This window comes from Rhineura floridana, chromosome 2, assembly GCF_030035675.1.
Source record: "Rhineura floridana isolate rRhiFlo1 chromosome 2, rRhiFlo1.hap2, whole genome shotgun sequence".
NCBI lineage: Eukaryota > Metazoa > Chordata > Lepidosauria > Squamata > Rhineuridae > Rhineura > Rhineura floridana.
The window spans coordinates 127,039,979-127,053,396 of NC_084481.1; the positions used below are offsets into that span (position 1 = coordinate 127,039,979).

Sequence of the window (13,418 nt, forward strand, 5' to 3'; positions counted from 1 at the left end):
TCGTGCAGTAGCCATTGCTGTGGACAGGTCTCTGGCTAGATCCATTAGGAGGGACTCTCTCAGCTGTTCCTTTAAGTGTTGTAGCATATGCACTGATGGTTGCAACTGTAGAGGTTGAGCATGAGAGCAGTGTGGATTGTGCCCCCCCCCCGAATTTGGAGATCTTGATGCGAAGAGGGGTAAGCGATGGATGCTTCCCCCCTTGGCTCCTGAAATGCTTGGTGAAATGTAGCTGTATCCAGGAAGCCTGTAAAATCCTCAGGAGATGATGTAGAAAAAACCTCTTCTAGGGTGGGCTGGAGCTGGGTGCCTTCCTCCTCAGATAGGGATTCCTGGTCCCTCTGTGCCCTGGAAATGGTGCTATGGGTGTCCATCCCTGCAGCCCCCTGTGGATTAACAGGTCGTTGCCTGATGTGACTGGTTCCCCTATTTTTCTTGGGTGCCAGTCCTTGTGAAGCCACCCTGCCTGACACAGTATACACCTCAGCCAACTCGTGCCTGCTGGAAGAGGGGCAGGCTATGGTTGCCTCCGCCTGAGGTTCCCCAGTATATAAAGGCCCTAAGGCCTGCTCAGATAATGGTGGTGTGTCGCGATGTCCATTCCAATGGGAGACTGGATTAACTTGGGTTTCTTTAGTGGATTATCCAATTTGCGTGTTGCTTTCCCCATGGGAGCAAACCATGCTGTGGGTCTTATAGGGGCTAAAGGCTGTGAGGATAGCTAGGCCAAATGTTGCTGTGCTATGGGAGGATAAGGCTGAATGCACTTCCCCTATAGTTGGAGCGTCCTGCTTTTTGGGCCCTTCCGCAGCAAGAATATGGAGGATAGGCTGCCAAGCACTCAACTTCCTGGGCCGCACACCACAATCTACATCCCTGCTCGCACCAGGAATGGATGGGGCTGCCAGGCGTTTCACAGTATGAGAGCACAGATGTGTTTGGAATAAGTGGCTAGTAAGGAGGGGCTGGGTCCAATGAAGAATAAAAGACTGGGTCTCGGAGGACAATTGGGGGGTCACCATTTTGCAGTTGGCTTAGCGCCGCCACGAAGCCTCGGGGGAACTTAAAGTACAACCCCCCTTTTTTAAAGACAAGACACACAGGGAAAAACAGTAGAGAGAGGGAGGAAAATACAAACAAAAGTAGAAAAAACACCAAACAATACAGGCCTGAATGCAGAGAAGAGTGAGATCAACTGTTGGTGGTGGAAGGCAGAAGAGAACTGAAGTAAGGAGCTGCGCAGAGCAGGAAGTCCTTGTGAAAAAAATCCATTAGCACTCTTCTGCCTTCAACCGCTAGGTGGAGCTATAACCCACCTGAGATCAGCTTTTCCATGCACAGGAGAAAGCTCCAAACAGCTCTAGTTGAAGCATTCAAACCACAGCCCATAATCCTCTTGGCTAGGAAAATTATCTGAAGACAGTGATGCAGAAAAGCAATACCTAGATTAAGAATATCCAGCATATGCCATGTAACAGACTTGATGTCAAATTTGATTTAAAGCAGTTTGTTTTACCTAAATGTGTTCTACAACCATATATACCCTTCCTGTTCATACTGTTAAAAGTGCATTTGCTGAAATGAATGGTATAACATTTCAACAGAAGCAAATGCTGGCAAAAATAGTCAATATTTGTGCTGGCAAAAATAGTCAATAAAGGCAGGTTTTACAGTTTAAGCTTTAAAGCTGCCAAACAAACAGGATTAATCATCAAAAGACAAAGGAATTTTGTAGGTTGTTGTAATACCTGTTTAAAGCAAAGAAGACTTTAGGGAGAAGAGGAAACACATCCCCATCGCCAAAGCAGCTGGAGATGCTTGAAGTCTTTGAAAATCCCTATACAAAAGAACCTGGACTAACATGCAAATGAGCTTAGTCATCCACTGAATTGCACTTCTGTGAATATTGTGATACAGTCCTCAGTAGTTAAATATGTCAAAATATGCATTTAAATATGTATTTTGAGGGAAAATAACAATTTACATACATTTTAAGAGAACAAAACATTTAAATAATTCTTAAAATACATATTTAAATATGTATTTTGAGAGGATTTTTTTAAACTGAAGATTAATGTGGAATTGGAATAGAATTATGGGCATAGGTTGTTTTAAAATTATTTTTAAATGTTTTAAAATTGTTGTAACCTGCCTTGGGCCCTTTAGGTGATGATGATGTTCATGATGATGATATGTGAAAGTACCGGAAATACCAATTCATTCATCCCTAAATTTATGCAACTGGACTGACATTCTCAAAGCAACATGGTCAAACAGAAAAGATTGGCTCAGTTGCCTGCACAATGAGAATGTATTTCTTCTTCCACACATCTAAGTGAGAGCAACTAGAGGGCTTCATTTGCCATCAGTGTTGTCCTAGTTTTGCCAGATTTGCTTAGCTACATGGGATAACATTATGATGTTTATTTGATCCAGGACCAGCCCTATCATTAGGCAGAGGGAGGCAATAGCAGCTGTGAGGCAGTGGTGGCAGATCTTGGCTGTTTCTCCTGAGCATTCTCATTGGAGGATAGAGCTTTGTGTGCCATGTGGCCTGTCCTGCACCCCTTAAACTTGCCAGCTTCCCTTAGATATGCTACTTATCCTACTTATTATTTATTTATTTATTTATTATTTGATTTATATCCAGCCCTTCCTCCCAGCAGGAGCCCAGGGTGGCTATTGCCAGCATTAAACTGCCAACCACCAGTCAGCTTCTGTACATGGAACGGGAAGGGTGCCAACTTGTCATTCATTTCAGACAACAAAATGTATTGGGCCAGCCATGATGTAATCTCTGATTGGCTGGGATGATGAAGTGATTTTTTTTTCTTTACAAAATCCAAAGCAGCAGGAGAATGAGAAACAATTGATGGAAATGTGTGGAAGAGTGAAAAGGTTGTTGTTGAGCTTTTTTGTTTTTAGTTTTGATGAACCTCACCCATAGAAAACTTTCCTTTTCAAAATACTCCCCCCTGAAAAAGTATATTCAGATTTCAGATAATGGGCCATGCCTAGTCTCTTCAGCCAGAAATCATTTGGTGAATCCTTTTAGACTTCTTAGACAGCTTCCATATACTCCTTACAGGTCTTTCAAAACATATGATGGCAATGTCAACTGCTTCGGACTTTGACTATTTGAAGAGAGTAATGTTGAGATTTTGTACTTGTAGGTTTGAACTAGCTATGACAAGGCTGAAGTTGTATGTTAGGGAAACCTTTGATGGGCTAATATGTTTTAGGGCTGTTTCTTTTAATATTTTTTTATGCTGGTCATTGACTGAAATAAAGATTGATTGACTGATTTGGTGGTCAACGTACAGAAGTATTTCAGAATACCAGCAAATGATGGATTGTGTTACATATCTGAGTATCAAAAGTAGTTACATTATTACTATAAAATATATAAACCGTGCTTGAGCAATATCTCAAGAGGGAAAATTTGCCACTTTTTCACACAGTGACTGGGTGGACCTGGGATACTTACGGCATTCGGGCATCATGCATTTCTCAGCTTCTGTGGTGTCTGCCTTGCACATGGATCCATCTGCTGGGGTCATCTTTATCATTCGGTGTCGTTTCTTCATACCCATCCCACAGCTGGCACTGCATTCATCCCACTCCCCCCATTCTGTCACCAGGCAGGTACTAGGAGCTATTCATAAAAATAGGCAGAAGATCAGTCTACTGGCACTCATTTAACAGAGGGATCACATTAGGCTTTAGTACTGATTAAATATCCAAGGTTAAATCAAATACTTACAGCACTCCTCATTTACAATACATTTCTCAGTTTCTTCAGTAGGCACTTTGCATATAGAGCCATCATCAGGGAACTGCTTCACATATCTTTCTCTCGATCGCACCCCCATGCCACAGGACACACTGCAGGGGGACCATGTTATCCACTCAGACATCATGCATGTGGAGCCATCTAAAATATATAAGACAATTTCCATTTTTCCCCCTAAATCTCACCTGGATGAAAAAAAGTGAGAAGGATACCTGGATCTCTATTCCTCTCCTCTTCTTTCCTACCTTCATCACTGCAGCCTGGGCCCATACATGGCTGAAAATCCTGAGTTTCTGGGCAAGGCACACTGAGATCAAGCTGAGCTTTGAGCATTCTCTGCCTCATCCGCTTGCCTTTTTCACATGTGGAAGAGCTACAGGCTGACCATGGGGACCAGTTTGAATAGATGCAGGTTTCTGGAGTATCATCTAAAATGTGAAAGGAAACACTTCTTCACATGGTGCATAATCATAGTCCTATTAGGACAAAAAAGCCTAGGGATGGTTTCCTCCCTGATATCTATTCCTCCCTCTGTATCTATTGTACCTTTTGCCCTCTTATTTGTCTTCTCACATCTTTAAGCAAACTAACTGACAATCTTTCATGGGCAAACATGCTCACACAGTATTTCACACAAGCCATTCAAATTATTTTGTACACACATAACACATGCACGTTTTCAACTCAACATTACCAGCCTTGCTGAAACCCAGTCAGAATGTTCCCCTCAAACAGGGCAATGCATTTTAATTTTCTTCTTCTTCACGCCTCCTACTTGATATCCTTTCACTGGTTATGCCAGGGATTGAACCTGATACTTTCTGCATGAAGACCATGTGGCCCACCCCTGCAGTATAGCCTTTCATAGAGAATGACAGCCATAAGAACTCACAAGCTCAGACAAATTCATCCATATGTTCAGATGGATTAATGGTAACTTGTCACACAAGCAGTTTTTTTGAAACTTAGGTATCCAGGTTGAATGTGAACTTTTAATGAGATTACAGAACAACATTTATTTGGAGAACATCACCAAATAACAAGAACCCACAGAAATTGCCTCCAAGGCATAAATGACACTGAGGTAATTAACTCTTGATCCAGATAATGGATTAAAATATGCATATAAAGTGCTGAAATCATTTACACATGCTTAGATTTGTTTAGAAGATGCTTAAGACTTATTGAGCTAGTGTAACAAGTTTGCTATAGGTACAAGAGCCAAACAGTAAAACAGTAGTTAGAATTTGCCCCCCTTCAGAGTTGGAGAAAAAACATTTTAAAAAAGACAAACATTTCTGTACCCATTCTTCCCCTCCAGGAAGTCTGGGCGTACAGACAAGATAGTAGATTCCAAATAAACAAGTCTGAGTTAGAACATAAACAATAAAGAGAACAGGAAATATCTTACTAAGATTTTCTGAATGGCCAGCAGTAACCTGGCTAATTCACCTATGAATTGATATTAATCTCTATCTATGTTTATAAAATAGAAATCTATGAGAATAGAAAGGTATTTGTTTGTAAGACTGTCCCATGAGAATGTTTATGACAAATCTGTAGGAATGAATTAATGAGAAAAGACCATGGGAACACACCTTCCCATAGAAAAGAGAAGGTATAAAAAAAAGCCAGGTTTCATAGAACTCAGGGCCCCTCAGCTCTGCTGAAGTGGGGAGGGGGTCAAAGAAAGCAGGAGAACCATCCATCTATTCCATCCATAACAGCTGATGAGTGATGTATCATGACATGCATTCCAATGTCCTTTGTACCTTGGCTCTGTTTAACTCAGTCCTCCAACTATTGTAACTTGTTTTAATCAAGATGTGCTTCACAGTTTTATGCTTTGATTTTAAATGGATATCTGGCAATTTCTTTTGTGCAGATATATATATTTCCATTTTTCTGTTTCTGCAATGATGGCTAAGGCCACCTTGAATGCATGGTGTTGTCGTGTGCAAGAAATTAATAAATATCATATATTATAAAGACTGTTCTGCTGTCTGAAGTCTGACTCCCAAATAAAAAATTTCTAGACTCAAGACTTCTTGAGTGGGGTCTTTTCTAATCTATTCTCTGCCTACACTAGATGACTGCTGTTGATCACCTGTGAGCTTAGGTGACCTAACATTCGACATACAAGGACTCTGTGTAGATATGGGGGAAGGGAGAAAGCAAGAACCCTCGACTCTATGCATTCACTGGCAAAGGGGTAGTCTTGCCAGTAACATTCTTCTATGTAGAGACAGACAACAAAGACTCTTTTTTACTTTTAAAACTTAACTCCATCATCTCCAACATACTCAGTTTAAGATACTGTGCATTTGCATTGGCTGAATCATTCCTGTTCTCATTTGAATTCTACACATATCATAAGCTTACAAGGGCAGCCTGTCCTTATAGACTAACACAGTCATTAATAAAGAAGAGCAGTTAGATGAGGAAAATAGTAGAGCCTGACGGAGACCAACCCAGAGCAGGATAATAAAGTCAGTGGGATTAGACTTCTTCTAAATGAGCATAGTGCTGCTTTCAATTCCAAAAAATTCTGCCTGCTGACACCATCACTGTGGGTGTTTATTAAGTAATGATGCTGGCTCCAACCACAAATAGCTAAGCAAATTGTTTTTCCCCCTCCTGTTTTTAATACTGTCCTAATAATAATGCAGTAGGCATGAAATAAAGAGTAGCAGCACTGGAGGATGAAGCAAAACACAAACTTGTGCAAACAGAACATAATTAAAAAGCACCTTCATCTTCTGGAGCTTCTGCAGCAAGATCTGCAACAATGTCATCAACGTTATCAGGAACAACATTGCACTGTTCCCCCTGCAAAGAAACATTTGCAAAGGTTCAAATTGGCAGAGGAAACAATACACTTGTAGGCACTGAAATGGAAAATCAGTTGCCTGAAGATGATGTACAATATGTGTCCATGGACTTTCAAGGTTATATAGGTCTGCTGTATTCGTAAAGCCCTTTTAAATTCTAGGTCTTATGAAATAACCTAGGAAGCTAAAGCCTCAGGGGTGCTTAGGTCTGTCTTCTGAAGAGTGAGAGTTGCTGGAACTACTCTCCAGAGTAGTTTACAAATGTGAGTCAGAAACAGCAAGCTAAGATACAAAAGAGTATTTTGTGAAAAGCCAGTGTTACTGAAAATGCTGTGCAAGCTGGGGAAATGTTCAGCATGATGATGCCACTGTTCATACTAAATGTTATCAGGAGGCATGTGGGGAGACCATGGTCAGTAGTATTATGCATTCCCTGAAATCATCTGCATAGGAAATGTTAATCAGATCCCTTAAAGCATCTCTGGTTTTCTCATACCCAGTGCTGCTAAATATGTCCCAGATGTTTGCTAGCCACTGAGCCTCTAGTGGGGGTTCATTAGTTTCCTATGTACTGTCTAGAAGAGGTCTGCTTCTTAAGCAAACCAATTGGTGCCAATTTATCCTTTAATTATGGTTAAATGAGAGGGAATGAATTTGCTCAGGGGGTTCTCTGGTGAGGGACATATGATCTTGCAACATGGTTAAGAGATTGGAGTCTTTACATCTCTACTGACAGAAAATTCACAAAGTCTCTTTGATGTTTCTTGTATCTGTTGAAAAATCTAGTAATGGCCAACTGAGCTCTTATTAGATTTTCTTTTTGCCCAATACTCCATTTATATTGCTGTTTGGAATGTCATGCTGGTACCTTCCGTGCAATCCTCTCGATGACGACTCTGGCTACTGATTTAATAGAGCCTCCTTCTGGGTCATAAAAGGGACTCTGGGGGTGATCTAGGCTGGTGAGGGGTCTTATCTTCTCTTGAGGTATTGTTGGTTTGTTGGGTGACTGCAATAAAAAAAGAGAGAATCGGATATAGTTAAAGAAGAAACCAATAATGCAAAATATATAATATTTGATTAGTGAAAATTCAGCACAAAAGATTATAGCTATAAAATCTTTTCTCACTGTATTCAGATTTCTCCCTCTTCCATTCCTCAGCCACCTCATGTGAGAGAGATAAAGGGTGTGGAGCCTTCTAATATTCCATAGTAACTTCACAGAATGTATTTAACTCCTGGTACCATGTGTTGTATTCAACATGAAGTTCCAGATTCAATATAGTAACACACATGTACAACATCTATCAAGTGAACTTAACTTTATCTAACTTAACAGACTTACTCTTAAGATTATATTCATCTTAAAGATATAGTAACATATTATCATAGGGTGTGTATGCACAGTAGGCTGCAGAATAGGAGGGAGGAGAAGACATGGAAATGGGGGATGTGGAGAAAAGGAAGGAAGAGGAGGAAGGAAAGGGGCGAAGGTGAAAACAGGGGCACAAAGAGGGATTGCAAAAAGGACAGAGAAGGAGGTATGGGAATGGGGCTGAAGATGACAGTGGGGGTACGAAAGGGACTGCAGAATAGGAGAGGATGGGGGCTTCATAATTGGGAGGGAGGTGAAATGGGTACTTTATAGTTGCAATATGTGGGAGGAGAAACATGCAGGAGGTTACCATGGGAGTGGTCTGTGTGCAAGGGGAAGTTGCACCAAAGGAGGGGGAGGGGGAGGCATGGATATAGGAGTGAAGGTGAAAACAGGGCTGCAAAACAGGGCTGCAGAATAGAAGTGGCTTCAGATGTTCACCGCCCAGAGAGCTATTGCTAGTCGGGCGGTATATAAGTTTAATAAATAAATAAATAAATAAATAAATGGGGTTGGGAAGGTGAAAAGAGAGCTTAGAAGTTGTGTGGGGTGGAAAGGGAAAGCTCTAGGGAATTAGTGGGGAAGTGGCAGGGGGTTGGTGAGTGGAACAAGCAGGGGTGCAGCCCTTAGTTAATAAGTAAGAATAAGCAGAGTATGATGCTCATTTCACATCTCATGCCCAGGATAATATAAACTTTTATTGATGACAATACCTTATGAACATGTTACATAGAGACAGTCAATGTGTAATTTCTTTGATTATTAATTTATATTGTATTAATTTATATATTATGAATCTTCAGCCCTAAACAAAGAGTCCCCCCACTGCATCTAACAAACATATATAAAAATGTAACATCAAATCATTTTACAGTGGAAGCTCATTATAACATGATTCACTGCACCGTGGATTTGGATGTACCATGGGTAGTACAATGTTCCCAAGTACAATATTGTATATAGGACCACGGTTTTTGTTATAATCCGGAATCCCTATAATTCAGGTGCATCCTTTGTCCCCCGATCCCAGCTTTAAAATGAGCTTCCACTGTACAACAATGCACAATTAGAACCAATTTGATAGCAATAATACATAACAAAAACATTAAAATGGCAAAAACCATCAGAAATATAATGGGCATTGTCTTATAATAACCTGCGAAACCAGATGTAAAACTTGGCTGAAATCTATAAACCCATTCTATCTTCCTTTTCTACACTTCTGTACAAAATCAAACACACTGTAGGCTTTGAGCATAAATACATATTGCTGCACTCAACTATTTCAAGACACAGAATGTACAAGTGGTTGTGTGATCTTAGCACCTTACTAAAAAAAAATGTAGCCAGAAAATAAACAAGCTACTCTATTCAAATCCTCACTTTGTCTACCCTTGCACATTTCTCATTAACTGCTCTCATAATATTCAGGAAAGTAAATATTTAATTTGAAAATTGAATATTGCAGAAGACATTGTGTTGACTCATAGTGAGTGTCCATGAACTCTGTCTGTCAGTACTCATAAATCATTTCCAGTTTACACAATGACTTCAGGTTGACTGATCTAAAGACTAAAGGAAGTTCTTGTACTGTGCATTTTTTTTAAAAAAAAAATTGCTCTCTTGTTCTACTTTTCACTTTGATACATAAAAGGCAAAGGTCAAATGGAATGGCAAGAGCTTTCATTTGCCACCCCAACGTCAGATCTCCCACCTATTCCCCTTGAGACAGACTTTTGCCTTTCCTTTGTGGCTACTAAAAAGGTTAGTTATGAAAACTTAATATGGATGCCTTAATGTTTTAAATAAACCATCATAAACACAACTCCTCCATTGAAATCATAACGGAGGAGGACTTTCAAATGTATGTTAATGGCTGAATCTACATCTATGTTAGCTAGAGTTGTGTCCAATGTTCCCTCTCTCCTCTCCCTGCACACACCCTGTGCCCTCCTGTAATCAGCTCTGGTGAGTTGGGGGAACCCAAAGAACAGAATAAGAGGGGTGCAGGGGGAAGAGTTCCGTTGTGCAAGCATAAATCCTTGCACTGATGCAACACGTCAGTTGGATACCGCCCCAAGTCCCTACTTTTTTATTGCCTGGCAGCACCCCCTGCCAGCTGCTGCTGGGCCACCTGAGCTCTCCTCCCCTTTTCGCCACTCTGGCTGGCTTCTCTCTGATCCACCCCTGGGCTTCCAGGGTGTTCTAGCCCACGACTTCGCCATACGAGCGGCTGGAGCGAAGGGGCAGCAAAACGATCTCCAGCTCTCCCGAGGAGGGGGCCAAGGGCTCCAGGGGCTTCGCAGGGGATGGGGCATCCCTCCAAGAGCCCTTGCCACCCCCCATCTCCCCCTCCTCTCCAACAGCCAGGCTTGCACTGCAACTGCCTGCTTCCTTCCTTTGCTCTCTCTCTCTGCTCCAGCTGCTCCACGTTAGGCAGCTGTTCCCCCCTTCACCAAGCCGCTGATCAGCTGGGCTGACAGCTGAACTGTCAGAGCGCCCCACAGCTGATTCGACAGCCCCCTTCCCTCGCTGCTCAGCTCTCCCTCAGGCTGGTGAACATAGCTTCAAGCAGCCTGTGGGAGAGAGGCTCCTGCGAGGAAAGGGATTGCCTGGGAGCCTCCCTGGGGTCTCCACCCGCATGGGGGTGGCCTGGCATCACTGCCTGCTCTCTCCGCAGCTGGCCCTCGCCACCAGCAACCCCTTCCTCCGCTCTCCTTCCAGAGCCTCCTTAGATGGTTGTGGGTGGCCATCTAGCAAACCACTTATATGCTAATAATTCCTGTGGGTCTTTTGGTTGTATTTGCGATATTTCGCAAAACCAACTGTATGCTTTTCTGCGTTTATGCATATTAACATTTCTGGAGATACACATGGCTGGCAATTCCACTTATTTCTCTAGAACAGCTCCTCCCCATTCTCTCTCTCTCTCTCTCTCTCTCTCTTCCTGCCTCTCGCTCCCTGCGTAGGCAGTGGCGGCAGCATAAGGGAAGAGCCACCATGAGCTGGCTAAAGATTAATGGCTGTTGAGCTTCTGCGCAAATGCATTTTTTTGCATCTACGCAGTCGAAATTGCCGAGGCCTCCCCAGCACCACACCATTGCTCTGATTGGTTCTGTTTTCCCGGGCTTTTCCCAGACATTCGCACACATGCGCAAAAGTGGAAATACGTGATTGGCTGGGGATGCGGCAAGGGGTATGGGGAAACGCCCAAAGAACGCCTCCTGCTCTAAAGTCCGCGGTATTGCATCCGAGCCCCTAATGTTGCAGCGGATAATTCCCAATTTAAAAAAGCAAATTGCATTTTTTGCGGTAATGCCAAAGCGGATTTAACCGCACAAAAATGCGCAAAAGTGCTCGATGTCATATGGACGACTGAAAAATAATGAATACACAAAGCGATCATGTCACACATTATACAGTCGTCTGGATGAGCCCTAAGGTTGTTTCCACACTAGCCCTTTTCTTTGGAATTGCCACCAGATTTGTTCACTCATTTCTTTTTAAAACAAAGAATCCAGATGCTATTATTGTCAAATTGTTGCAGTCCAGTGTTTTCCGAATTAGGTGAATGTAGGAAACTGCCTTTTAGTGAGTCAGCTGATTGGTCCAAATAACAGCAGTGTGCACTCATGACAAGATTCAGTTCAGACCCTAGTTTTATGCTTCAAAGAACAGCCTGCCTTCGTCTTCAGTGTTTCATAAGCTGCTTGATTCAGCTCAGGGTCCATCTGAGTCTGCTTCATTCACATGGCTGGCCACAGTTTCCCATCCTTGCTTTAAAAGCGTAACAATATATAAAACACCCATATACATATCCACACTTTTAAGCATAATAAAAAAACTATTATCTTCTGAATTTACACTATATATTAGCTTTTACCAGTTAGATTCTGTTCATTTTTTTTAAAGACCAGAGGTTTGGCATTTGGAGAATGACTTTAGCAAGCAGACAGGTGGCAGGAGAAGCACATAAAGAAATGCACACTTTGCTTTGTCAAGGAAACTATTGGGAAATATCACCATAAATGCTTTTCTACTTTGATCAGCTCAGAAACATTCACTAAGAATGTGGGAATTCCCCCCCCGCATTTTCAAGACACATAATTTTTACTATTTTGATCAATTCAGCAGAACAGAGAACAGGCAATAGAGTTAATTTAAAAAACCAAACATCCAGAATTGTTAAAAAAGAAGCAATATACTGCTGGATTCCATTTCAAGAGACTGGAAAGATATTAGCATTATATAGGTAGCAGCAAGTTCTAGACTAAACCTGTGCTGAACCACACCTATTATTTTCATAAAACTCTTTGCTCCTTATGAAAGAGGCATTCATGTTTTTCTCTGCCTCTTTCATGGAGAATGGAATAATTTCTGTGAAATTTTGTGGAGCAAACATTTAAAAATGTCCTGCGTACACTTGCAACAATGTGGAGCTCTTCAAGCCTGGCAGCATTTCCTAGAACGCCCATGTGACCACACAACATCACATGGCCACACTGAATGCCCATGGGTGTTCTAGTAAGTGCTGCTTAACTGGAAGCCTATATGTGAACATGTGCTTGCATGTTGCTGCAAGTGCAAATGGGGCAGTTTTTGCTCTTAATTTTTTAGAAAGCCCTGTTCATAACTTGTAGCAGGGCAGAATACTTTCCCAAAGATTTTCAGCCTGACAGTGCTTCCTAGAATGCCTGTGGACATTCCAGAAAGTGCTGCCAGACTTGTCTTCATAAAAATGTAGGAAGAGAGCCAGGCCATAAATCACATGGTCATCAATGTCTATATACTAACGCCTAGAGTATGGGAAGCAAACAGGATGAACTTGAACTCTTAATACAGTAGAGTAAATACAACTTGATAGGTGTAACTGAAACTTGGTGGGATGACTCCCATGATTGGAATACAGCGACTGAAGATTATAACTTGTTCAAAAAGAACAGAAGGAGTAGAAAGGGAGGCTGAGTCATGCTATATGTTAAAAATATCTATCCCTACACAGAAATACAGGAGGATGAGCTTGGTAGCTCCACCAGAGTATCTAAATTAAAATTAATGGGGCAAGGAATAAAAGGAACATGGTAGTTGGAGTCTACTGCTGACCACCCAATCAAAAAAAGATGAGGATGAAACGTTTGAAAAGCAAATTGCCAATGTTTCAAGGAGGCATGATGTAGTAGTAATGGGGCACTTCAATTACCCTAATATCTGTTGGGAGATAAATTCTGCCAAAAAGGGCTCTCTACAAAATTCCTGACTTGTGTTGGAGATAACTTTCTCCTACAGAAAGTGGAGGAAGCAACCAGAGGATCATCTATCCTTGACTTGATTCTAACCAACAGAGATGACTTGGTAGATGAAGTGGCAGTTATGGGAACTCTGGGGGAAAGTGGCCACACTATATGAGAGTTTTTGATTT

The 13,418-nt window shown here is 41.7% G+C and overlaps 1 protein-coding gene across 1 annotated transcript in view; it reads right to left on the reverse strand.

The window, feature by feature from the left end:
• SPON1 (spondin 1) overlaps positions 1–13,418 on the reverse strand; it is a 488,651-nt gene that overhangs the window by 18,959 nt on the left and 456,274 nt on the right. Inside the window, exons 10-14 of the mRNA XM_061610510.1 lie at positions 7,493–7,633; positions 6,544–6,622; positions 4,039–4,221; positions 3,764–3,934; positions 3,488–3,655 (exon numbers count right to left, since the gene is read on the reverse strand). Of these exons, the coding sequence (XP_061466494.1) occupies positions 3,488–3,655; positions 3,764–3,934; positions 4,039–4,221; positions 6,544–6,622; positions 7,493–7,633 (742 nt within the window). The remainder of the gene's footprint in view (positions 1–3,487; positions 3,656–3,763; positions 3,935–4,038; positions 4,222–6,543; positions 6,623–7,492; positions 7,634–13,418) is intronic.